Source organism: Varroa destructor, unplaced genomic scaffold, assembly GCF_002443255.2.
Source record: "Varroa destructor unplaced genomic scaffold, Vdes_3.0 BEIS01000001.1, whole genome shotgun sequence".
Lineage (NCBI taxonomy): Eukaryota > Metazoa > Arthropoda > Arachnida > Mesostigmata > Varroidae > Varroa > Varroa destructor.
In genome coordinates this window covers 20,680,370-20,706,823 of record NW_019211454.1, presented here as the reverse complement: position 1 = coordinate 20,706,823, position 26,454 = coordinate 20,680,370, and the positions used below count along the sequence as shown (strand labels likewise).

The following is a 26,454-nucleotide window of genomic DNA, read 5'->3' as shown; positions in this document are numbered from 1 at the left end:
ATGACGAGCGGGCAAAAGCATTTCGGAAAATCGGATTATGGCACAGCGTAGATACTCTTCCAGTGGTAGTAACTCAATGACCCTGCCCACTGCGATACTTTTATATTATGAATGCCAGTTTAAAAAGCGTAAATGTGTGGCAGTAGAATTATAAAGAAGCCATGCAACGTCGATATAAACTTCCGTCAATGACTCACTGATCTTAACCTAAATCAAGTTTCAATGTGAAGACAAAGTAAACGTATGGGTTCTGATCTAATTATATAAAGATATACTGTGATATAAGCTGGACATTAAAGACTATGTCTCTTCAAGCAGCATTTGTTACGTCGGGAATTTGGTGAGCGTTCTCCAATGGCTCATTCATTGTGTCCGTTCTGTTTGCCGTGTTTCGTTTGTGAGGAGTCCTATTTCGCCTGATGGCTCATATTTTGAATTTTACTGGTATATAGTATTATTCCGAGAACCTTTGATGATGAAAGCTCAGCTGCCTAAAGCAAGGCCAATTCGCCGTGTGCGTATAATTCGTGTTTGAACGCTCTTAATTAGCAGTTTTCTCACACAGAAGCAGCTGTATATGCCACTGCTGCAAGGGGCCGTTAGGCTTTATAGTGTTTCAGAACATATTTTCCAATAGATGGTCATCTCTTACTCAGTTACCATTAACTAGTTCTGAGCCAGGAAAACAATGAACGAGTGACTCATTGCTGAGTACGCATCTACATCACAGCTGCTGTATAATGAACTTATGATACATATGTGATTTGAGGTGTATAGGCTACTGCCACGTATAGGATTTGCAAACAGGATTCTGGCTGATAAATATTTCAGTTTATAGTTACAAAGCTTCAAATCCAGCGACAAACTGAATTTGCTATTGAATTACTATGAATTACGCTTGATCACAAGACATTTCCCTAGTAGTGAAATAGCTTTCTAGCAAAAAAATAGCTTCTCAGTGTATTGGTATCGATGTGAAATTATTGACAACCGAGTAGAAAGACGACTAGCAGAACTAGACGTTTGCATCGTTTTTAATGTCCCGCGTTTAACGAACGATACTGGCGGCACCATGTCTCAGATGTGTTACACATTCATGACGCGTAACGATATGCTGGGCAACGATAGTATAGCCCAACCGACCCAATGGTGATGACCTTGCCTGCACAGACCTTCTGCAATGTCCTCAAGCTTTCCCTCGCAGTTCATGCTGCTCCTGTCGCACTTTCGTCCGTTCAGCGTCGTTCATCGCTGATGCGTTCCGCTATGTCGGTGTTCCTCACGCCGGTGCAGCCATCACGACAACGACCGCCGGCACTTTTCACCGGAGTCATCGGCTTTTACGGCCGCTACACCAACTGCTAAACAGTAGGACACTCGCGATACGAACAGCAAACGTAAACGAAACACGGTGCCGTCGGTGAAGGACTGCATCAGTGTAAATTTATATTAACAGTACCAGCAGTACTATTATTTCGTAATATAGCACCACTCGAAGTAAATCAGCGTAGCTGACTCATGCTGTGGTACAGCAGATGCAACGAGCGTGGCAGAGACACCAGCATCAGCAGTTGTCGTAACCGTCGTAGCGGTAACAGCAGATGGCACGAAGATAGACACTGTCTGACGTGAATTCAGCATCAGAAGTTAAGCTAAACATCGTTAAGAATGATAATAGACGGAATGCGACATTTCGGAATTATGAACTGTTTCTTAAGCCAGCTTCCTCGGCAGCGTCGGTTGTCCAGGGTTGGAATGAACTTTAAAAGTACAACACGGACCTTACTGACATAACAAAGTCAGTAGGCGTACATAGCGACATTAGGTACATAGATAACGTTTTGATACAACTATCAGTTCAGCTGCAGTGATTCGACATCTGCTATAGCTTCGATGATTGTCTTTTCACCAGTGCTGCTCGACCGGTTTGCTACTGTCGTACCGCGTCACGAAAGTACCGCTCGCTCTTGCTTTGGCTAAGGCGGTATACGGATCGCTACTACTCGAACACCGACACGGCAACAGCAGCTGTAGCCGTACTTACCTCTGGCTGCTGATGCACACGGTCAGATAGACATCCACGACGCTGACGTCAATACGTGCTCGTGCAGCGGCAGTAGCCGCCAGCGTCCGTCCGTCCGTCCATCCATCCATGTGTTCGTAATGTCAGTATGGCTAGCTGCCGTTGCCTGTGAGTAGCAGCTGTATGTCGGCAGCCTGTCTGGCTGTGCGCGTGCGTGTGAGTTTGCATCTGGGTGCGCGCGTGAGCCGGCTGCAGTCCAGCCCCGAACTGTGTCAAGGTTGCCCTCTAGCTGCGGCAGCAGTCAAAAGACAGTCCGCTTGGCTACAGCTTACCTCCTGTTCGCTCGGTGGTGCCGTTGTCACCGCTAGTCGTGGCAATGGCGGTGTTATGAACCAGCTGGCTGCCGTTGTTGACGGTGGCGACAAGCAAGAAAGCCAACCAGCGAGCGTTGCTGCTGCTTTTGTCGCTGTCATCGTAGAATTGGGGTAGCGCCAGTTGCAGCCGTCACAGCAGACCGATTCGGACTCTTTTTACGTGGGTCTTAGTTATCCACAATAGCCAATAGTAACAGCAACAGTAACGGCAATGAGTAATTATTGCTAGTGCTTATCAGCACAGAGAGAGAGTCATGTCGCTCCAATTGAACAGTGCTCGCTATGGGCTATCGCAGGCTGGAACTGATCGATCCGACTAGTAAACATGTGCTCGATAGATGATCGTTAACAGCAGCAGCAGCAGCAACAAAAGCCGGCAAACGGCACATTTCTGCGTCAATCTTGCCCCTGCGGACTCTGTAAAACCCGTCATGAGATAATTGCTTCTTTTATCTTGTCGATCCTCAAACTTGTGGGCCTGATTCGAAAGATTGAATCTGTTTACTATAAGCAATCTTAAAAGCTATAAAAAACTATTTTAGACTGGCTGTTTTCCTCGTATAAGCGATAATAATATGTTTCTGCGCTCAGCTGATGACACTCTCCGAGCACGGCTTTGCTTATATGTCTATCCATATGGTTAATCTCTACTTGACCGTGTTTTTATTTGTAGCCACACAGAAACGATTATCAATTGTCCTTTGAACTATATATATATAATCAGTATATCAGTAGCAAAGAATAACAATATCTTCATCAATTAACGAGGGGTATCATTCGGTCTAGAGCACATAACGTTCCATTCAGAAAGTAACAGGCTTAAAATATTCGCCATAGCAACCTCTCGACTACTTATTTTCTCTTACTGTGCGATTACACGCGATCTCTAACATTTTGCCGGCGGGCACGCTTCATACAGACGACGACAAACGTCGCTCGGGGGTGAATAACATGTTTTTTAATACAGAAAGCGCGTGGGTAAAATGAACGTCAGTGAGAGAGCTCTAATCCTTGCCACTGCAAGAACCAAGCAGACTGGTCGACGCGCAGACAAAACTAACTTAATACACTAACTAATGGTAAAAGTTTCACTTATGCTTCTTGTATTTTTAAAAGGTTAAAAGCCACGTGTATATTAAAAGGTCACACCATTACTATTAGGCATCACGGCTTTTGTAGGAGTTCGAATAATAATTAAAAAATGTTTGCGTCTTCCTAATGTATTTTCTTGTCTTGATGCGGCGATCTTTGCCAATATAAACGCAGTTTGAAAAACCATCGAATGCTGGGGCATTTTGACAAGGAAAAATTAGCAGTCAGTTGGAGAACGGTACAGATACACTTGATAAGAGGCTCGTTTCCTTATTGGCCTTATACGTAAGGTATACCAATTCAAATCTTGTCTCGAATTTGAGGAAGTGACACCCATACGCTCATGTTGCACTGTCGTGTAGTCATCGATTGTAAAAGGTCGTGCTGGTAACGGTGTACAGGATAGAAATATGCATGTCGGTTAATTTGGCATTTTTGGTTGTTTACTTTCTTAGAGATGAGTCGGGATACAAACGTACCTCTAAGGTGCCATACTTTCAAGCCCGTATCCCGTAACCACGTTATTAGAGCCAGAAATTTCTGGTTTTACAGCAAGCACTGCACACCTGTCTGCCCGCAACGTTAGCAGTTTTAATAAAAAAAAAAAAAAAAAAAAAAGATGTATTCTAATAGGTTACGTACGACGTTATATTTAGATATAGCAGTATTAAATTTAATGAAATCTGTGCAATGGTTTGATAGTCAGGCAGCATTTAAATTGTTGGTCGGGTTAGTGTTACGGGAGCCTCTAGCTGGTCGTAGTTTTGCCGGCACCAACGAACCGGGCAAGTCAAGGTCTTGTTTCTGGCCGGACCATTACCCGGTTGGGCTCGCGTTACTGTTGGTCGAGCTGCCCCCAGCCCCATAGACTCTTCCAGAGGGCCCGAATCGAAACGGGCGTCGTATTCCAGTCGGCTGGTTGGTCGATGTTTTAGTAGAGTAGGAGTCGAACGACGCATATCTTAGTTTGAACTAATGTAGGCAGATCCGTGGGTCAGCGGTGACGGCTAGCAGCAGAACCAGCGGTGATGGTTGAGCAGATGATCATGGTGATGAAGGGGGTTATCTTTAGTGTTGTCTGGGATGCATCTTCACTCGGGCCGCTTCTGTCGTTTGGACAGTTCCAACGTTGTCCAAGCTAATGTGGAGGCGATGTTGTCCTTGAACGACAAAGCTTTGGCCCGCGAGTATCTCCTGTAGCGTAACATAACGAAGTCCCATATAGTGACAATGCAGAGCAGTTAGCTAGCAACGGTTGAACGGAGCAGGGCCACTCAAGCAGTTGGCTGCCGCAGTAATAGTAATAACTGTTTCGTTTGTTTGTCCATATAAATAGATGGATGGATAGATAGAACCAGCACAAAGAGACTCCACAGCTCTACATATCGACAACGGCACACAGAAATAGCTCAGACAGTTCATTCTGCCGCTGAAGACCGATATCTTCAAGTGTAATCCACCATTGTCCATGCGGTTTTTACCAACTTCTGAGTTCAGGACAAAAGCCTTTTACCAAACACGCGCACCTTAGGCTTGAACAAAAGCTATACGTAGCTGTATGTGGTCGACTAGTCAGAAAACTGAATCTTGCGAGTAAAAATACTATAACATTTACGCTAGAGCAGGAAAGGGGTGACGGGTGCAACCGTTGCGATCGCTGGGACCCTGCTTTACACTTAGATTATGTTTAGATAGCTCTTATTCCGGGCGTGTGAGGTACCAAAGAAATGCGGCTAACATCGGGTACCGATCTTGCCTACCGGTGAGGCTTCTAATAGTGGTGTTCGATGTATCGTCATCAGTAAGTGGCTACTTAGCATACATCCATATGAAGCAAAAGGTCCCATTTGACAAATATAAACTCGTGTCGAATACATGTATGACACTGGACGGATCTCGATTCCAAGAGCAATTGAGGTGCGTCAGGCTGATGTTTATGTGTTGTGAGTGATCATGATACGCATTCGAGGAGCCGGACGACAACTGCAGCTGTTGTCTCAGTTACGGCGTCTGCTGGGGCCGGCTGCTGTGATATCGTGTTTTGAGATGCCTTCCCGCCCTCCAGCAAGAGTGCCCGCATATATAATCTCTTTAGCATCTATCTATCTATCTATTGCTTTCTTGTCTGTAGCTCTAATACACTCAATCACACCTTGACCCAGAGAACGTCGAGGCGCTCTCCGCCTTAGCTGGTTCCTCGCCTCGACCTTCTCGTCTCCACGCGCAACCAGCTGCATTGATTTGAGCCTGCAAGCGGTGACAAAGCCGGTAAAGACCCCGAAGCACTGTCGACTGTAGTATCAGTAACGATAGGTCCTCCTTTCTTCCGACCGATTGACGACTATTCTATGACTGCTTGTCTGTAATCTGGTTGCCATTGTCCTTCTCCCTTAAACGACTCTGTGACGATGCCCGTAACGAGGCTAGTAGCAGGACCGGTGGTGCCAGCATTGCTAACCACCCGCGGCGGCATTGGCGAGATCACTGCTATGCTGACGTCCTCGGCCCAGTCTACGTTGAGATGGCTTTCTCCGGTACGGCAATGCAGCTGCAATGATGACGGCTACTGGTAGCCGTACCGCCAAGCGCTCACTTGTCGGTGACGACTGCTTCTCGGTCGTTTCTGCCTCTCTCGGCTGACCAACTGGCTCTCTCTGTGCCTAGGTCAAGGACATTCGCGCCCGCGCGCGCCACATTGAGCCACTATTGCGACCGCCACCATAACTGCAGCCGCCGTCGTCCCCGTAATACTAGCCTTAGAGCTAGCAGCTAGCGTGACATTCGCAGACATGGAGACACGCTCGCAATAGGATCAACAGCACGAGGAAGAAGCGGTGATGTGAAGTGGTGACGTGAAGCGGCGATGGTGGGTGTCTTCCTCACGGGTTTGCCCGCGTCCAATCCTCTCTGACACACACTTCCTTGAAGCGTCGCTTCATTTCCGTATTGTCTTACGTCGCAGACGGTCTCCACTTCAGCTTTTACTTTTTTGTTGTCAGTCTCCAAAAGTTTATTGCCGCCAATTGTACCGTGCACGGCGCGCCTATCGTCATTTGCGCGAACTGGTAACAAATCTCATTTCCTTGTGTTGTTCCATTTTTCTCCCTCCCTTACTCGTGCCCCATTCAGTCGTCTGCCGTCGTCCTCGTCCTGTGTCTCATACTTTTTGGTTCCTTGTTCTTTCGTATTTTTTTTTTTTACTTTGTATGTGGCCCATAGCTGGTGCAGCATCATTTGTGGCTGTAGTCTCTGAGCCACCATTCTGACTGCTGCCACTTCTTCAGCAGTTAACGACCCTCTCCCACGATTCCGCTCTCTCCGGGCCCGTGGGTCCTCTCCGACCTTGGCCCAGTTTGTGGCCCTTCGTGATGTTGCGGCTGTGTAACCGCCTGCACGCTGCTACGTTGTGGGATGTCTACGGCCGCTGCTGCTGTTGCTGCCGCTGGCTCCCGCTATAGTGGAAACCAGCCGTTGTTGCTCTGGCTCGCGATGCTGGTGCTGTTCCGAGCGGGTGCTTACATCACGTTTTAGGGTAGAAATGACGGTAGCACCGGCAGCGGCTGCGACAGCGGCTGTTGGTCCTCCTCCTCGCGGCGGCATCGTCATCGTCGTCGTCGTTCTCGTTGTCGTCGTCGCTCGACCCTTTCCCGAGCGCTTTCTCTCTCCTTCGCGCAATGTCCGGGCGCGCGAGGCGGGCCGCGAGCAAGCAAGCATGCATGCGCTTGCAGAAGTGCCTGGATACCCGTAGCGAGCGCCACGCCGTCTGTTGTTGCCACCATTTCTAGTACTGCTACTTTTATCATATATCACTATCACCACTCGTACAACGAAAGCTGCCATTGCTACTCTGATTTGACTGAGTCAGTTCCTTCGACTGCCATTATTACTGCGACAGCAACTTCTTCTGTTGTTGTCGTTACTGCCTATACTACCTAAATACTCAGTTGTTATATCGTCGTCACTGATACTACGAATACTGTAGTACCGACGGTGGAGAGCAGCTACTATCTGTCTATACGTCTGCTCGCTCATCGAAGTATCTCGTGCTATTTCTATTCAGCGACAATTGAACTAGAGAGAGCTTGCTCGCGCAGTGCTGTCAACTCACGCTAATCTGCCGTCCTGATGGTTATCGGCAGCCACATGAAACTGCCCTCAGCAAAAAGGGCCTACACCCAAAAAGGGTTTATGGCTTGTTGGATGCAATGAACGACCACAATGTGTAGTGTGCCTATTCCTGTCGTAGACTACCCTTATGGCTGACATTGAGCGTAACGTCGTCAAAAGATCGTTCTACTAAGAGGACCTTTATGAAACGAAAGTTAAATACGGAAATCTAAAATGTCTTTCTTGTTGCCTGCCAGCTCGACGCGCGACGGCTCAACTACGGCGACTAAGTGTACCTGATTTTTCAAGTAAATCAAAAAGTGGAATTATAACAGTTATTAATTGATCGACGATCAGTCGATCGATCATATATACATCCATTATTACTTCACCCATTCCATTTCCCTTCGAGGAGAAACGAATAAGCAAGCTAATCATCTAGCAACTTCCTACGCATCTGTCCATCAATCAAGTTGCCTGTTGTCATCAGTCTTCAGTGGTGGTTAGTTGTCGTTTCTTCCTTCGCCGGCAATATAACTAGCTAAGTTAATCGACGACAGTGTCCCTCTCCTGTGTCTTGCGGTCCGCAAGAAACAACACAAATCGCAACTTTCATCCGATACGGTGACAATACGAACGAAACGATCCACAAAAACCCCTATTACTGCTACGTACAGCCCCATACGAGCTAACAGCGCCGTGTGTGTGTGTGTGCGTGTGTTGTGCGTTTTGTGTTTTCGCAGTCACGTGGGACACGTGTCTATTAGTCTGAGTGTTTTAGCTGTATCTCACGAGACGTAGATGCGGCAACTGTGACAAGCCTGGTGACTGCCTCTATTCGGATTACGTGAACTTATGTGGTTCTTCCCTAAACCTCGTCATTCCCATCACCCTCATCAACAACAACAACGACCGCCACCACCACGACGACGACGACGACGACAACAACAAGAGCAATTGACAAGCGTGCTACTAAGTCTTATCACACGTTTGTCGGCAAAACAAAGTTATTCCTATCCTCCTCCTCATCATCATTATCCTTATCATCCACATCAACATCATTAATCAAATTAGACGTTGCCAAACAACTATACATAGTCGTCTCGTAGTGCTATCGGCTTCATAGTGCTCTACCATCACTACACTGCCGTGTGTCCGTGTGTCTGTGTGTGACGTGTAATTGTTGTTTTTCTGCTTCTGCGAAGGAGCAGGTCGCTTTTGTATTTCCTCAATATTTACAATTGCTTCGACACTGGACTATCTGAGCGCGCCCCTAGTGGCGACCCCAGCCATTACAATGGCGTCATTCATGGATAATTTTTACTTTCCCACAGGGCCGAACCAGTACAGTGCGGATACGTATCAGCCTCCGGTCAACGTGATGGCAGTCAGTGGAGTTGCAGGGGTTACTGGTGTGTCAGTGGCACCGCCCCCTGGTGCCGTTGTTGGCCACGCTAATCCCTCCCTCGAACTTGCGGTCATTTCTCCGACCAACTCGGCCGCACTCGTCACCTCGGCGGATTCCAAGGAGGGCATCGAGGAACTGTGCCCAGTCTGTGGTGATAAAGTGTCTGGCTACCACTATGGCCTACTTACGTGTGAATCCTGCAAAGGCTTCTTCAAGAGGACGGTTCAGAACAAAAAGGTCTACACATGCGTGGCTGACAGATCGTGCCACATCGACAAGTCACAGAGGAAAAGATGCCCCTTCTGTCGCTTCCAGAAGTGCCTCGACGTCGGGATGAAACTCGAAGGTGAGTACCCACTGATAATTAACTTCGCTTTTTTCCTCTTTCTATAACTATATTAACTGTATACTAAGCTTAAGATGTAATCAAGTTATACTGCTAATATATATATGTATATATATGTAAGCATATATGTATACGTATATACAGAAGTGGCAGTAACATCTGGTGATTGAAAAGTTAAATTCTGCAAGTAATCGTAGCGATTTATATGTACTTTTACAACATTATCAAATGTTAACAGTGTAGAAAGCGGTCGTTAAATGTCGTAGTGAACACGAAGGCTGCGCACAGATGTCGGGGAATCAGGACGATAGGGTAAAGGCTACCATCTCGTACAGCAACTAGCGAGAGCAACAACCCTTGCATGATTATTGCCGCGCAAAAAAATCACTTAGTTCGCCGCTATCAGCGGCAACAGAAACAAAGAGCATTGCTACTCATATCATAACCATCATTAGCTTTGCCGTTGACAGTGCTGACGTTGCAAGGTTCCGTATCTCCAATGCCGCAAGCATTTTCGCCATACGGCATACAGCTGTTGAGTCCCCCCATTCTCTCGGGGTTTGCTGGTACGAGTTCTCTGTACGTGCGCCCTCTCCGGCGTCGCTGCGCTCTCTTTTAAACGCTATCAATATGATTGCTACTGATAATCCTCGTTGCGTCCTGCATAAAGCAAAATCTACCTAAATATAGTAGTTACTTAGGAAGATGGTCCGATCTGGAACAGAAACTGGCCGTAGACACGCTCTGCTTCGAGCTGGGAGCCGCACTGCTCGGCAACAGTACCAGATGTAAAACTCGAAACATTTATTTAGTGCCGGTTGTTGCACTAAACGTAGCAGTAGCCATAACAGCTGTATTGTCAATATATCGCAGCGTCAACAGAGGTAACAACAACTAAAATTGCATTAACGGCTGAAACCAATTTTGACACTCACGTGTAACAGACTGCTCTACAGGTACAGTCTGTATGTTTTAGGGCGTTTATAGATGCGTGTGTACATGCCGTGCGGCGTGTAGTATGCGTGCCGCTTTTAGTCCCTCGTTTCTTCAATCGCCTCAGCCCCTCAGTACCCGTCTAATTGTTCCTTTTTTTTTTTTTTTTTTTTTTTTCTATGGCTCCTTTGCTTTTTGTCTGCTTATTTTACGCTGCTGTACCCTTTTGTATTCTGTCACGCTGGTTTCGATTCTTTGCGGTCCCCTTCAGGCTTGCCTTCGGCGCATCGTTCTCGAAGAATAATATGTCGGTTGACGAAGATGGTGACAACGAAGTAAAAACGACGCGTCGCTATTTAAAGTTACAAGCTGAGAGGCGCGTCACGGCGGAACGCTATTGACACTTGTTGGTTTACTTGAACAGTGGTAGCGGCCGCGCTAGATATTCGATATATTACTATTAATGTCGTCAGAGTATCCGCATTGTCTTCGTACGTATGCGTGGACGTCTGTGGTCGTTCGCCGTGTCTGTGTTTATTCGCTCTGTGTTTATACACCTGTGCGGCTGAACGAGTGAGAAAGTGCGTCTGTCTTTTCTGTCTGCTACTCTGGAATATTGGTTGTTTGGCGGGCCGGTCGGCAACGATTGCATACGCGCAGCAGCTGCCGCCTCTTGTTTCAGCGGACGGGCCAGCTCTGTTCTGTCTGGACGATCGCCAAACAAACTAAGTAAATGGAATTCAGCGGACAAACAAACAAGCAAACGCACGGCTGGACGCTACGACGATACGCGTTATACCAGCCGATCGTCTGCTGCCGCTGATGCCGAAAGACACCGTCTACAGATCTGGACGCTAAGAACAACAATAAGCTTCACCTAACATCAACGGAGATTGACTTCTCTTTATCAAACCTATCTAGCTTGGACAGTTCTACGCCTTCGAGTACTATAAATGTCTCGCATGTATGCATAATTTGTCAATGGGCGTAAACGGCATTAATAACAGGGGGAGCACCGGTAACGGCACAAAGATAAACATGATTTACTATGATTATTATTATTATTATGATATATTTATCTATTCGAATGGAGGTCGTATGACCTCAAAATAAGATGAAGCTAGTTATGATACGAATTTCAAATGAAATCGTTGTTTTTATCAAAATAGTCAGTCGTAGACTGAGGTTGCCACGTGAGAAAGTATTCATATTAACCCTTTGGTTAGTTGGTGTCAGCTATCTATATATCATATAGGTGACTTAGTTTTAAGGAACTATCGTCCAGGACACAGAGCACACAATATTTAAGTTTGTAGTTTATCATCATGTTCAGCCAAAATAATAACTTTGACTTAGGAGATCAAGGTAGAATTTATTCAGTAGTCGCAACCGTTGCCCGTGATGCCTGCCGCAATAGAGCGCTTATTATTAGGGGACATTTTAATTCGGCGTAATCGATGCAAAAAACACCCGGTCGCTATACATACGTGTTGCAGTGAATTTTCTCTATTGTGCCACTTCTGGTTGTAACTAATTTCAATAACCACCGGTCCACGCTGACTCTACAAATTGGCTGGGAAGACAGGTTTTCCGACGGTGATGGAACCATCACCACACAATGATCGACCGCTATCACGCAATTACACAATTTTTCGACCTGCTGTTTTCATTTTTGCCATGTTTTCTAAATTGTCGAATACAATACTGCCACATTGTAATCCGTACATCGTTTCTGTAACCGACAGCTAACGTCGCGCTTCGTTGAACGGTCGATATAGGATCTTCGAATTGTTACGTACGACCTTCATTAACTGGAGTAAATTTTTGCCCAGCGCCATCTTACGCATGAGGATTTTTTCTATTGTCGTTGGCTAGTTAACAGCAGAAATCCTCACATCGATATACAGCGTGTAAAGTGTGTAGTAAGTCCAAGATCTCAATGAAATTTAAAAAAAAAAACAAGCGAAATTACGCGGCTACTTGAATCGATAACGGAGAGTTATAAAAAAATGTGACAGAATTGAAGCAGTATAGTTTATGAGGCAAAGATCTCTTGGATAGTTTAGTTGCTTTTTAGTTCGTCAATGTAGCGGCTATACAGGGAAAAGGCACTTCGACCATAATGGAACGAACCGTGTACCGATATTTTCTCTCTCTCTCTCTCTCTCTCTCTCTCTGTCCGTCGTCGCAGCTACTCTGTTTTGTCTCTGCTGGTCGTCTGATTGAGCGTGTCCCTCGATGAAGCGTATCAGAGCAGAAAGCAGGGAGTCAGACGATGGCGTATAAGCATGGCAGACAAGACAATGACCGCTGTGGCAGTAGTCGGGTGGGTGTTGTACATTGGACCAAGTATAGTAGAATGGAGCAGCGATTCGCGCTGGAGCTTGGCATTCCAACAGTGGCAGATATCGGTCCGGCGCACTCACCAGTCCCAGCCGTCCACTTTCTGAGATGCTAAAAGCGCCTAAGTAAGGCCCAGGGACCTCTTCACGTAAATATTCATCCAAATCCATTCCTGTTTTTGAATGTATGGCAGGCCGCCTGCTTCTCATGTCGTTCACCTGGTCACTTTTACTGGCCACCGCAAGCAGTGCGACCGCCGCTCCTGCTGACAGTGTCCATAGTATACGACTTGAAAACCGCACGCTCTGAACTCAGCTACATAACATCGAAGAAGCCGTCTCTGCCATCGCCGTAACGACACCTGGTACATACTCTTGCTGCTGCCCTCTGCACGACAGTCCATATCTGCAGTGGTAACGTACCAAGCGACTGCTGTTGTTGAGGCGTCGTACAGATGTAAATGCCGGTATACAATCTCTGTTCTTGTCGTATGGACACGCAGGTTGTTTACATACAAACCACCCAACCCTACCAAAGTTAGAGACGTTTTTTTTTGTCCAAAATGGCGGTTTAACGTTAACGCCAATTAGGAAAGCTCGAGAAAGAATTCGTGAAGCGAATAGAAGAATTCTCAACAGAGTTTAGCTTGAAAGGATCTTAAAGCCCATCAGAACAGTTAAAAAAAACTATTATTGATATTTTCAAAATGGAGATTAACAGTCGCTTTAGGAAGAAGAACATCCACGAATGGTCGGATCCTCCATAGAAGCGTCTCTTTAAGACTTTTTGCATGTTTTCATACCATTTAAGCTTTTCGTCCATTTAAAGCCCTTGCACTTTTGTTATCAGCCAAAAATTTGATTCCGTCAAAACGTTTGGTGCACGACGTGTTTGGGTTACACCTTCATAAATTAATATCATTTGACACATGACTATTATTAAAAAGTTCCTTGCGAACTAAAGAAAGAACATTTTACAAATAACTGGTTTGTAAGCTAAGTTTCAAATTAACACTGTAATCGCGGTAGAGGATGATTATATTGAGTAAGCATAACTACCATAAATTATACATCATTCTATAGACATTCGTCATGTCTATAAAAATTCGTTGAAGTACTTGTTTTTGTTGAAATACATTCTTAGGAAAAAAAAAAAAGCATAAGAAAAATTGTAAATTTATGTAGTCACGCTCTTTATATGTAGAAGTGGGTGGTGTCACATGGGCCAAAATTTGCCTAACGCTGGAATCGAAAGAAACTGGCTCTGTAGAAATGGAAGCAATCATATTACTATATTCATTAAGGACGCTTCTAATATATGGCCAAACCTGACCACATAATTTCATCTGGTCTAATTTTTAATATGTGGCTTCACTAACGTCCATTCAGAGAGAAAAAATCACTTCAGAACATCTATTACAGCCCTACAAGGAGGGATTATATGGGCCAGGGGCGGGGCTATACGGGCCACGAAGGATTCGATGCAAAGAGGTCTGTTATCCAACAAAGCTAAAAGGAAACCGTTTTTCAATTTTAAAAACGGTTTTAGCTAGAAATATCTATGCTTTGTATTAGTTTGTTGTCAAGTTAGGCAGGTTAAATGTTGCCAGTTGTTTACTAAAGATCCGCTACACCGTGTGGAAGCTTTTTTCTTTTGAATGGCCTAAGTACTTGTAGATAGAGGAATTGCAACTTATTCGAAAACTATGGACGGACAATAACAATATGGGCCAATTTGGCCGTATAAAAGCCTGTATAGCCACCGTAAGTGTGATTTAAATGATTACCTATAATGCACGATCGTGGTCATCCGCATCGTAGTGCATCTATCGACAGTATTGCTTTTTTTTTTTCTTGTTCGAATGATAGGTTACGCAAACAAAGGCGTCTTTAAAACAGCAGCGACGTCAGATACAATGAATGCTTTAACAGGTATACTTAGCTGCGTCGCACTCAAAGGCTACCAGTTCTTTCAATTTCTCACCACAATTAGCATCGTCCGCACACGATTTTATATTCGCTCGAAATGTTGTGGTCCACAGAGCCTGAATTTGCTCCATCCGGTGTGGTCCTTAAGGGACCCGCGTTATCAAACTGTGGCGTAAAGAAACAATGAAACTGGCCATTTGGCTATTTCGTTATCATTTAACACAGGTTACTTAGATACAAAAAGGATACGTGGCTGTTCCTATCTGGAAATTCTACTATATTTCTGGTTCGCGTGCATCGAAAAATCCTGAAGGCTTAATTGTCTTTAATCTATTTAGAAAAGGAAGCAGCCTATCTAGTCCCATTTTCCCCATATGGAAACCCTGTGAAATATTAACGACGGTTTTGCTACTATTCGACCATGTTAATTTTCGAATTACACCAAATACATACGACTCTTAAATTTTCAACGAAGGAAAATAACTTAACAATAATTATCTCGGAGGAGTTCAAGCTTTGGCTCATACTATTATAAATAGCGAATAGAATTTTAATAGAGGTATGAGACGCATTTTGTGTATCGTTCCCCTTAAGCTTGCTCCAAAGCAAACGGCACTACTTGAAAACCGATACACAAAACATTAGTATGCACAAAAACTTTGACGCATCTCTTGTAAATATGGGCAAAATCTTGCGCACTATAATAACCCAGACTTTCATTTCGTCATGGAACGAGTGCATTTGTACAGGGTTGAGCACCTTTCCTAAGCACAAATCCTACTGCGCGCTCCAAATGTGACTAGGTAGCGTTGTGTGGCAAGAGGCATGTTTTCGATGAGAATTTTTCCCCCACCGAATTAATATAGGATAGCTTGCTTTTAGCGCGTACGATGGGAGATTATAACTAAGACTACTACTCCGAAATTTCTGGCGAATTTATTTTAACGATAGTGCTTTTAACTTACTCCATAAAATTTTCTGCATGTGACAAGCATCGCAATTCAATTACTTCTGAAGATTAGGTGAACCTTTTTAGTATTGACAGAGAACCCCTCTGTCTCCCCCTCCTCTCGCTCTCACCCTCACTTTTTGAGCTATCGATTTTTATTGTACGGAAAAAATTCTGAGTTGTTTCAGCAGTTTTTTTGATATATATATATCGGCCAAATGTCGATGTTTTTCTTCAAAGCCTGAATTTCGTGCCAAACATTGTGATCTGAAGGTCGAAAACTATGACAGCATTAGCGCCTGATAATAGCAAACCTTTGGCAGTGAAAGAACTTTCCAACGATCTATAACGCTGCTAACCATCACAAACGAATGATTAGAAAAAAGCAGTAAAAAAATAACGATCATTTTCTTCTTAACGGCCCAATCTAAATAATAGCTATTTAACGAATGTACGTTATGCACAGTGTGTCCTGGTGCCTGCAGCGGCCCCCGACTCGGGTACGTTATTTGTCTGCCTACCTATCCAGAGGCTTACCGAGTCAACATTGGGCGTCACTACTGTCAATATTGGCAAATCATTTGTTATTATACAGCGAAGGCGAACATGCCCTTCTATTCAATATACAGTTGGAATATGTTATTGGACTGTGGTTTCGCTGACTGAATAGTGCCCACATTTGCTATACTAAAGTGAGATTACATAGATCCATAGATACCTGCATTCACGTCTATATTCACGCCGATCACTGCATTCACGTCGAGCTGTTTGTGGTAGCAGCAATTCGAGTTAGAAGACTCAGACGAATCACTCGGATAAACTACGGATGATGAACGACGAATATATTGAGCTAAGACGTATTTATGGCTCCCATTTATGGGGAAAATACATTGGAAACGCAAGGAAAAGTTACATAATAGAAAGAATATAGAAGAGCTTTTTTCCACGTAACTTTTTGCCAGCCTTTGACAAGCATTTTGTATTGTGCGTACCGCTCTGGTCCGATACTCGCCTGGCTATAAACGAATTGAGTGAATTTTGTTTGCCAAATTAAGCTCTAAGAAAGAGTTCAATCAACCAGTTACCCTATTTTTGAGGGTCAAATGTTATTATGAGTTGCAGCCATTAGCTTTCTCTAAAAACGTAAGATACCTAATTATCTGAGTTTTCCTTGTTGCAGAGGTACGGAGCGGACGAAGGGGCTCTTCGAAGCTTCTGTCGAAGAGATTATGCTGATTAGCAAAATTAATATGACGCTACTATTGGACAAGAACAAGTGTATGCGAACGAGATATATTTTATTGTTACAGCGTTTGTAAAAGTATCGGTTTAAACATAAATACTAAGTCTGCCATATTTGGCACAAATAGACCTCGTACTAGTCTGATCTGTGTGGTACGAAACGTGATGAGACGATAGTTGACGGCAAAAGTCAATTGTTCTCGTCTCGTTTTGATGTCGGCTATTCAAGAAGATAACGTTTAGGCCATGGCCAAGCATCCAAGACTGATTGACTTCAGTTACACTTTTAGGACATTGTGAACGAACGTATTCATTTCGTCCTAAACTCGCCTTCAAGTGCTCGCAGTCAGGCCTATCCTGTTTTCAATAACAACAAGTCAGGTTTATTAAGATCACCATCAAAACACTGCCACGGTACCGCTAATAAACTAACGTTGAGCGTACCAGACAATCACGGCGGAGAGTTGACGTTATAATTAGCTAGGCAGAAGGAAAATTATTCCTAGACGATTAAGTCTACTGTGATTTCCGCATGTAAATTGTTTTAATGACGGCGTCCAACGACTGTTGGACTATATGAGTCACCTATGAAAGGATTTCAATCCGTAAGCATGCGATCAACAAAAAATTTTGGGCGCATTTCCTTTCGATTCGGCCGACTATCTGTGGCATTTGTAGCTGATCTGAAGGAGTTCGATCGAGCTGGAAAAAGAAACGTAAACGAAAAACACCAAGTAGAATTGAGTTATTAGCTAGAAGGTTCAGTCTCAAAGGAGTCCCAGGAACTAATAATATATATAGATATATAGTAGATAATTGAGCGAGTTCGTTGGTAACATCCGCTATGTAATTGTCTATGGTTTACTTATTCTTGCGACGACTGGCTTCCAGCAAATAGAAATCATCTACACTCAATTCCGAACCCGCACGATCATGTGTAGCCAAGATTAGTGGGCAAATACGCGATAACTGCATCATCACGAGGATGCTGAAGTTTGCTAGCAATATGAGGTGTGATGTTAGCTGAAGGAGGAGCCTTCGCAGCTAATACGCCTCTTTGAAACATATTCAAACCTTCCCGTCTAAGTTCAATAATAAAACGAATGACGCTACATAGTTCACTAGCTTCCCACTTTTTTCCCTTCATCCGATCGTTGTGAGTTCTCTCTATAATAGAGTCTTCGGTAGCAACGGCCGAATAAACAGGATTCTACTGCTGCTCTCCTGCTGCCGTCATTTCTATGATCAGCAATGTATGGTATAGATGAAAGACGCAATCAAACCGGTCAATGGATTACGGAGGAAAAGCTATTTCTAAGTTAAGATGCGTAATAAAATGCCTACGTACAACGAGATGCTGGTTCTATAGAGAACACTTTTCCTGCGAAAATAGCCGTGTTCGTTCATTCTCGCACCATGATCATCAGCGGTAGCAACAGCGGTACACCGAGTTCACCTCTACAGTCTGTACCAGCCGGTCGCACAGACAGAAAGATAGACAGCGTGCAGGCAGGCAGGCAGGCAGGCATGCAGGCAACCATCTCCATATAATAGCTGCCGACGTGCAGCTATGCGGTCGTTACGTTTGGTGCATGCACATACACCTGACGACATGATAGCACACTGGCTAAAATAGTTCTTCAATAAACTTGAGCGTATCACGTGGTCTGTGTTCGAATCTGGGTACAGACGTTGTTTGTTTTGTGCTGAGAAAGACCGGTTCTTTAAGAAATAGCGTAGCGGCGTTGGTACCATAGGTAAAGTACGAAAAATGCCGAAATGGCAGCACACGATTACTGTGTCGATGGGTAAGGCAGCCGGCGGAGGCAAAATCGAACCGTGCACCACGCAAGCAATTTTCATACTTTAATTATGATGAGCATCAGCTTCTTAGATGCGACGTTGTTATTATTTGTGAATTACCTTACGGAGAAAAATGCGGTTTCCTACCCTTTTATATATAAACGTGCGTATGTAAAGCCCTCCGTTTTTCCTTAGCCATGCAATGATACGAATCATAAAACACTTGTAGAAAAAACTCAGGACAACACATAAGAAAAAGGAAGACTTGACTTGAAGAAATGTGCCATTTCATAAACTGTATATAAATTTTTTGTTCGTTATAATTAGCTGACCAGTAGAAAGACGAAGCTAGCCTTTTAGGTGTCATACCTATTCCTCGAAGAGCGTTTTTTACGTCTATCTATCAGTTCCGTTTATCTATTGCAATATTAATAATCGTGCCACCCGGTCAAATCTTGTTACTTGTATACAGCGACGGAACAGGTGACAGCTAAAAGGTATTGATGAGTAGTGCCGTAAAAGGCGTGATAAAGACCCGATGGCGTTGGCTGTTTCGGGCTGCTCTATTAATCTGTCGAAGATTTTTATTACAAGCGGGTATTTTTGTATAACTTGCATCTCTATGGCCCTGGTGTCTTAATTGACCGCAATGTACAATGCTTGAGGTACTCCATATGCACATCTGAGTAATTAAATTCGACCGTCATTTCATTGGCCATTGTGCGTGGCAAGTGGGGTTTGTGGTGACCCACATTCACCGCTGGCCGTATACAGCGGCAGCCAAACCAACATCAGAGATGCAAACAAAGGAAAGATTTTTTACACGAACGCACTATTGTTACTGGTGATTTTACATTATTATAGATATTAATAGTACTAATAAGCAATATAAAATTTTGGTTTTAGATTCCAAATCGAGTTCTTAGCTATCAGCATACTCCGATTTTTGCAACGGTGTTGAAATTTATCTAGCTGAACAGTTAATACCGACTCCCGACGTGTCCAGTGACGTGGAAGAGCCCTACTCACAAGATAAGTTTGCTTATTTGTTATTGTATTATATCTAAAAGTTGCCTAAGCGCCATTAGTCGTTGTCCGCTGTTTGCCTTTCGCTGCGGACGAAGTTTGAAACGGCCTGCTGTATTTCTATGTATTCACTATATTACAAAGAATAAATAGCAGGGGGCTTCCACTGGTCAGCAGTGGCTGTCGGCCGGAGCTGCCGCGGCCGTGTGTATAGGACAGATGGCAGCCAACGGGGCCGTCGTGAGTGTGATGTTCGTTGCTGGGCTCACAGGCTGGTTCCAGTCACCACCGCCGCTATACTACTCAAGCTTCTAATGTCGCTGCAATGCTACCACAACGGGTCCCGGCGTCAACTGCGATAACGACAACGGCGGTTGAGATATTCAGTCAACACCGCGCCGCAGTACGGTCTATCTGCCAGCGACTACATCTCGTGACGTCATCGCGGCGTTCGTCTCGCGTCAGAGTAAAATGGCGTTGCCGCTGTAAGTATGTACTATAGCCACTACCGCGGTGAGTAGCACGATCGACATGGAGAACAGACGGTCGCGTGTCCTGCAGCGACGGTACTTCGGTTATCGTTGTAATAACGTCGTCTTAACGAGTCCATTACGATGCGATTAGTGACATCTTGTCACTCGAGTACACTGCGACTTCAAGCAACCTTCTCGAGAACGAAAATAAAATAACCCGGTGTTCAATCATATGTCACGCATCGGCTCTTGCAGACTTCCCTAAGTGGTTGGCATAGCTAGCCTTGAAGCTTCGTTGCGTAGCGCTGAACGACACAATGTATACTCCCATCTTCAAGTGAACTATAGGCAGAGACAAATTGACCAAACAATAACGGGATAGCGTTCGTAATTCGTCCCACCATCGCTGCTGATGCTCTTACGATGTTAATCCGTCGTTGGTTCAAGCCGCAGTCGTTGTCCGTTCGGGTGGTCGTAAAAGGCGCGCGCGCGCCCGCGCCCGCGCGCGCGCGCACACGCACGCACGCACACACGCACCAAAAGCCGTTCAAGTGGATGGTGTCGATGATGTCGGTTTTACCTTCGCGTCAGTGCCGCTGGGCACCGCTGCTGATACTGGGCGGCTGATTGCAGTTGCAGTGATGGCCGTTGACGGCCACATACCGTGAGCTGTTCCCGTTGCTGCCACTACTGCCGTAGCAGTGCTTACGAAATCTTATGCAAGGGCTTGCAGAACTGGGTCAGGGCTCCAGGGCCGCCCTTACTGCAGCGACTACTACCGACGTCACTGCTGACGCGGCCACCGCTGTTCAGCACGGGCAGCAGAAACAGTGGCATCACATCGTAACGAAGCAATATACCCGTGGGTCTGCGGACAAAGAGTGACTGGCCGTGCTTGCTACTGAGCTTGTAGATCGCCTTCATTGGTCAGCACTACCGGTCCTGCTGCAGTTGACGGCCAGTAGGGGCAAACCGGCCGGCTGGCTTACTTGGCCATCTTGACATCAGCGTCATTAACACCATCACTCGCTCTACCGCCATTACCGCTCAGTCAACGGTTGTCTCCGACAAGAGCTAGCGACAACAATAACAGGCTCGAGCATTCACGCACGCATCCCTGCTAGCCAAGTGAGCAAACGAAAAACAACTAGTCGATACGAGAAATTCTGAGATTGTCAGCTCTGGATTCGTCCATTTTCGTCCTGGTCACCTCTGATTAAATCAAAATCAGCCAGAGTGTTGTCGTCGTCGCCGCCGCCGCCGCCGCTGTTGTTACAGAGGTATGGAGGCAGACGCTTGTTGTTGCCCTGTCGCGCCATTATCAGCAGCATGAGCCTGCTCGTCATCATCGAGCCGTCGCTGGTTGCAGCTTATCACTGCTGTGTACCATCGAGTGATAGTGGCTGTAGTAATAGCGTAGCCGTAGCATTAATGCTGGTCGTGATGGAGTTTTCAATGTTGTTGACGATGGCGATTGGGACCGCTTAAGCCTTGGTTGGTCGGTCGGTCGGTCGTGTCACGGCGACTTGTCCAATGATCTTTCCAATCGTTGAATGTTGTCGAGCCACCGCTGACGATCGCGGTGATGAACTGGTCGTTTGCTGGCCGCCCTTTCTGTTCTAGTGCAGCGATCCTTTTTCTAGCAAGAGGACGCCCCTGCCACCAGCTGGACAACAGCCAAACGCGCGCCGGGCGCTCTTTCTCCATTACTGTGACCAACAATCCAGCAAGAGGGAGGAGTTACAAACGGCAACAGCAGAAGAATGAGAAACGAAGAGTATCAACATGTAGACGGAAAAGACTGCGTAGTGGCTTAGTACCGATAGCAGCGCTAACACAAATAACAAAAGCCCCAGCAGTTCGGTGCAAGTCATATGCGCTTGGTCGACCCGTCGGTCGCGCCTATCTCTGTGTGTGCGTACGTGTGCAGACAGCCGCGGCAGTGGTTCGCTGAACAGACGGAAAAACCAATGCACTTTCGACGTCGATCGGTGTATTTCGCCACAATCCGTCTCAGACCGTCACTACCTTCCTTATCCATCTGACGGCCGGCCGGCCGATTGATCGCGGGAATAGTAATAATAATAATACATCGCGCCATGCGATGGTACCGCAGCTATTGCGGCTGCGCCTACCGTAGTAGTGCGATTAAATCCGCGATCTGCTGCCGATTACATCGACAACCATTACATAATAGTTGCTCCTGTTCCTAGTAGTCTAGTCCTGCCTAACGTAGTTTTTAGATTCCACGAGCCATTTGTCCCGATAGCGACAACGACTTAATAAGTATATTGCCTTAATATATCTAAAAGTCAACTCATTCTTCTTAAATACCGAGGCAGAATATGTGACATACATATTTCTCGCGTCCTCAAATTGTCCACAGCACCGAACATAGTATCCCCAAGGCGCACATGTAAAGAGAAACGCCTTTTGGACGCCAGAAACTATAAAGGCGCGTCCATCGAGTTCGGTGCATCAGCCAGATACACACGTGTTATATAAAGGCTAGCAGAAGCCACCACCACCACCACCACCACCACCACCATCACCATCACCATCACCATCACCATCACCATCACCATCACCACCACCACCACCACCACCACCACCACCACCACCACCAAATCCTCTTGTCTATACTCTATCGTTGTATCGGTTTTAAGGCATTCTTATACATCAATTGTCGGGATGAAATATAGGGGCTACTGTATGTACGAGGGAACAAGAATGATAGAAGGGCAAAGCCCTCCCTGATGATGCTGTTGCACGCGGAAGTCAGGGCGTCGTCGCTGACTGAGGTGATTTAGCCCTAGACAGTGCGTTGCCAGTAGGAGAGCACCTGCCATTGTTGCGAGAGACACCAACGTTTAGCGCATTAGGCAGAAGAGATGGTACATGTTGGACGGAAGGGGTCGATGTTCTCTCAGTCGGGGTCGCTCGAAACGCGCGGCACGACGCAACGCACCGTACGGCAGCAACGATGGTAGCGGCTGTCGCTGCGACCCAAACGAACGAGTTCGAAAACAGCAGACGACGGCAGACCGGGCGTAAGCAACGATGGAGAGACTCCCGCCATTGCCACAGCCGCCGTGGTACGAGCGTGTACCATAACGATACTATCTTATAGTATATTATAATACACAACGGGATACAACTGGCTGATAATATTCAACAGGACCTACCTCGAGCTATAGCAGCCAATTGATTGCCGGTCACGTGGTCAGCCAACGCCGGCAGCTTTCTCAGCGGTTCTGGTGCTGTTTGTTAATGAAGGTCGACATTTCACTTTGTTTTGTTGTAATTTCTTTCTCGACGCAACGCTCAGCTCAAACGTGCGGGTACATTACGCCGGCATGGGAACTGTTGAAAGTTGTATCGGCAACTTCGATATTAGGCTGTAAGCGCAGCCATTGATCAGCTACACGCGGTTGCTTCATCGTCGTTAATACTCGATAGCTCAGACCGCTTTGAAATCCGCTCGGTGAAAGTGTGCTAATGGTACAAGGCAAGGCAAGAGTCGGCCCAGAAATGTGGGATTAAGACTGTGTGAAGCTCAGGCGCGGTCGATACCTTGCGACACAGATGTCACAGCTGTTATGGAACAGTTATCATACTAGTAACGCCATCGGATATAGGTACAAAAAAAGGGGCTTCAAGAGAAAGCATCTAAGGGACGTTTAGTCAGGCATGGGGGGGGGTTCTCACGCTTACGGGTAAATATCTATACGTCGAGACTGGACTTAGGGTACCGTGATAACATCTTCAAGTCAGGACCTGAACCACTCGTTTTAATATTGTTGTAACCATTCGGCAAGCGATATTGCTAGGCGTAAACTCCCTAATGTAACGCTCAAATGCTCTGCTCGCAAAAGCGCCCGGTGGAATTGAATTTTGGTTTGCTAGTAGGTCAAAAATCCCCCAAAATGCAAGGGCTTAAAACGGCTGAAAAGTCCAGAAGGCATAGAACGTCTTCCAAATATTAGCATTTCAAGCTGATCTAGACGACCCAGTTGGCAACTGATATTATTCTTTCCGTCAATTTCTGTGTAAGGCATCTCGAAAAATAGCTCTTTAGGCCACTGTGATGAATCTTTGAGCGAAATCTAAACCCTATCAAAGATCTTCTGACCTGCCGTGTGGCAATTTCTCTCTGATGTTTCAGAAACCGCAAAAAAACTGGCATTCGGGTAAAGGGCAGCGCTTTCATACTTGGGTGGGAGTTCATCAGGCGCGGAAATATTCGATAACAACTAATCTTTGCTCAAACTGCAAAAACGACGCGCTCCTATCCCTCATGCTAAACTTTGTTCGGATTTTAATGACGTACCCTATAGGTATACGTACGTATAATGATTGCTGACCAATGTTTACTTCGTCAGTAGACGTAGCGGAATTGCTTTCAGAAGCGGTGGTAAAAGTGGACAAATGATCGGTGATTCGGAGTGAACGGTTGTCGCCATTGCTAAATAATTGTTTGTACGTTACTTCTAGACGTCACTAGGTCCTCTTTACTTCCAGTGCTGCCTCAACCATCACTGTGACTGTGGTCGTCACCAGCAGACGGCAAATGATTCAAGTCGTAAGCCCTGCGAGTTGCTATGTGCTATTACTAACTGTCATCTATGATAGTTAGGTCACCGGAACATTGCGACGAGCTTTGCTGCGGGCGACCGTAGCAACAGCGACGATCTCCAGCGTACATTATTCCAGCAGGGCGGATGCAAAAGCCATTGAGACTCCATCGGTCCTCTATTTAAAAGGGACAAGAAGGTATACCCGATACATGTGTAGCCAGACGATTAAAAATGGTCGGTGTATACCATAGTGCGCCCTAAGATGGCGTGTGGCATACGAGACTTGTGCCCGTGTGTCGGCTGTAAACAGTTCCGCTCCACAGGGGCATTTACTTGCACGTCATCAGCTCCGGGTCAGTGACGGTAACCGGAGCAGTAGTAAAGGGCAACCTAGTACTAGTAGAAGTAATCATAGCGGGAGCAGCAGAATCAACAACAGATTAGCTTTACTGCAATGGCGCTGCTACTGCCGCTGGTTTGCAACGATAATCATCTGTAACGCCGCTGTAGCAGCCAGCTAAACAAATATTGACAAGTAAGCCAGCCATAGGGTATAATATTATGCCGCTGGCTGAGGACTCAGTGCATGGCCACAGTGTGAGGAATGCCCACGGCTGCTGCTGTCAGGAGCTAACCTAAATACATTGATTGAATGTAGGCTAGGCTGTTCCATTAGTTGGGTGCGATTGTGCTGGTAAAGTTAGCTGGTGAGTTCTCCCTTACGGCATCCTTCGGGCTTTGGCGGCCTTCGGCTGTTAAAGCCAGGGTAAACGGAAGGCTAGACTGCAGTTGTAGGGCATCCGGAAACACGGCGTTTTGCTTATCCTGGACCCATCCAGCCACCGTTGTGCTATTTCCTAAGAACTTCTGTTAACTTAAGAGTCGTCTTACGCAGTATATACACGAAAGCAATGCTGAAACTGTATAACGGCACGTCGATATCTTTTTATTGCGGCTGCAGAAGGTATGCGTCTGAAAGCTCTTCTCGACGTAACCCCCCGTCATAACTACTACTTGATGTACATCTACACGCACGCATATCTAATAGTCTACATATTGTTGTCATTGTTACCCCGTTCTCCCCTAAGATGAATGAGTGATAGGTAATATAATTAAAAATTGATAAATAGCCAATCCAACCAAAATCTGAAAGGGTCCATGCAGCAATCTGATATAATCCGCCAGCGCTACTGTTATTATATAATAACTTCGATTAATATTTACTACGGGTTTGTAGGACTTCTATATTTCTCTATTGTACAATGGTAAAATAACATGAAATGTAGATGGCAAAATGTTTGTAAATTAAAATTAAATATAAAATAAAACATTTCTAATCAGCCATAATAGCATCAAAAGACGCTTAAGTATACTAACGGCAATGATTACCTTAGAAACTCTAAAATTCTGTGCTGCCTCCAACAGTTTTCCGTGACTGATACGTCAAAAAATATTACTAATAAAAATGCAGACTAGGCAGAAGCGTCGGCTCTATTTAATACTAACCCAGGTGTGATTCAGGAATGCTTTTTCGGTACATCTGCTACTCACTTTATACACAGCTACCTCCATGCCTAAATATAATGTCTCATGCAGCCATATAAGATAAAAATCGTACTCTTTGTAGCGATTCTGCTGGCTTAATCGAGCCTGGCACGGGAAAGCAGCTGCCAGACCAGCCAAACGTACCACTGCGTCCCCAACTACGATAATAACAGCAACACCTTTAGGTCGTGACTATCAATGATGGCAGCACGGTCAATCTACTGCAGCGGCTGCGAGTGTCGATGGCTTCACTGTCGCAGTCTCGGCCATCGCTGCAGCAGTGCT

At 45.6% G+C, this 26,454-nt stretch overlaps 1 protein-coding gene and 1 long non-coding RNA gene across 9 annotated transcripts in view; one reads left to right on the top strand and one right to left on the bottom strand.

The window, feature by feature from the left end:
* Nucleotides 1-26,454, top strand: part of LOC111243546 (nuclear hormone receptor FTZ-F1-like) — a 105,262-nt gene that overhangs the window by 41,661 nt on the left and 37,147 nt on the right. For 6 of the 8 annotated variants that reach the window (XR_015319101.1, XM_022789295.2, XM_022789294.2 and 3 more), the window contains one exon: nucleotides 8,931-9,350. The exons of 1 other annotated variant lie outside the window; for it this stretch is intronic. Coding sequence is in view for 6 of the 7 variants with exons in the window: in XM_022789295.2 (XP_022645030.1) it covers nucleotides 8,931-9,350 (420 nt within the window). In the remaining variant the exon portion in view is untranslated. Of the gene's footprint in view, nucleotides 1-866; nucleotides 8,585-8,930; nucleotides 9,351-26,454 lie in introns of those variants that run through there. One more of the 8 variants, XM_086977382.1, reaches the window with a different exon arrangement.
* On the bottom strand, nucleotides 16,785-22,564 carry LOC147758363 (uncharacterized). Its single transcript, XR_015319103.1, has 2 exons — nucleotides 18,094-22,564; nucleotides 16,785-17,447 (listed from the first exon to the last, which is right to left on the bottom strand). It is a non-coding gene; the product is annotated as an uncharacterized LOC147758363 (long non-coding RNA).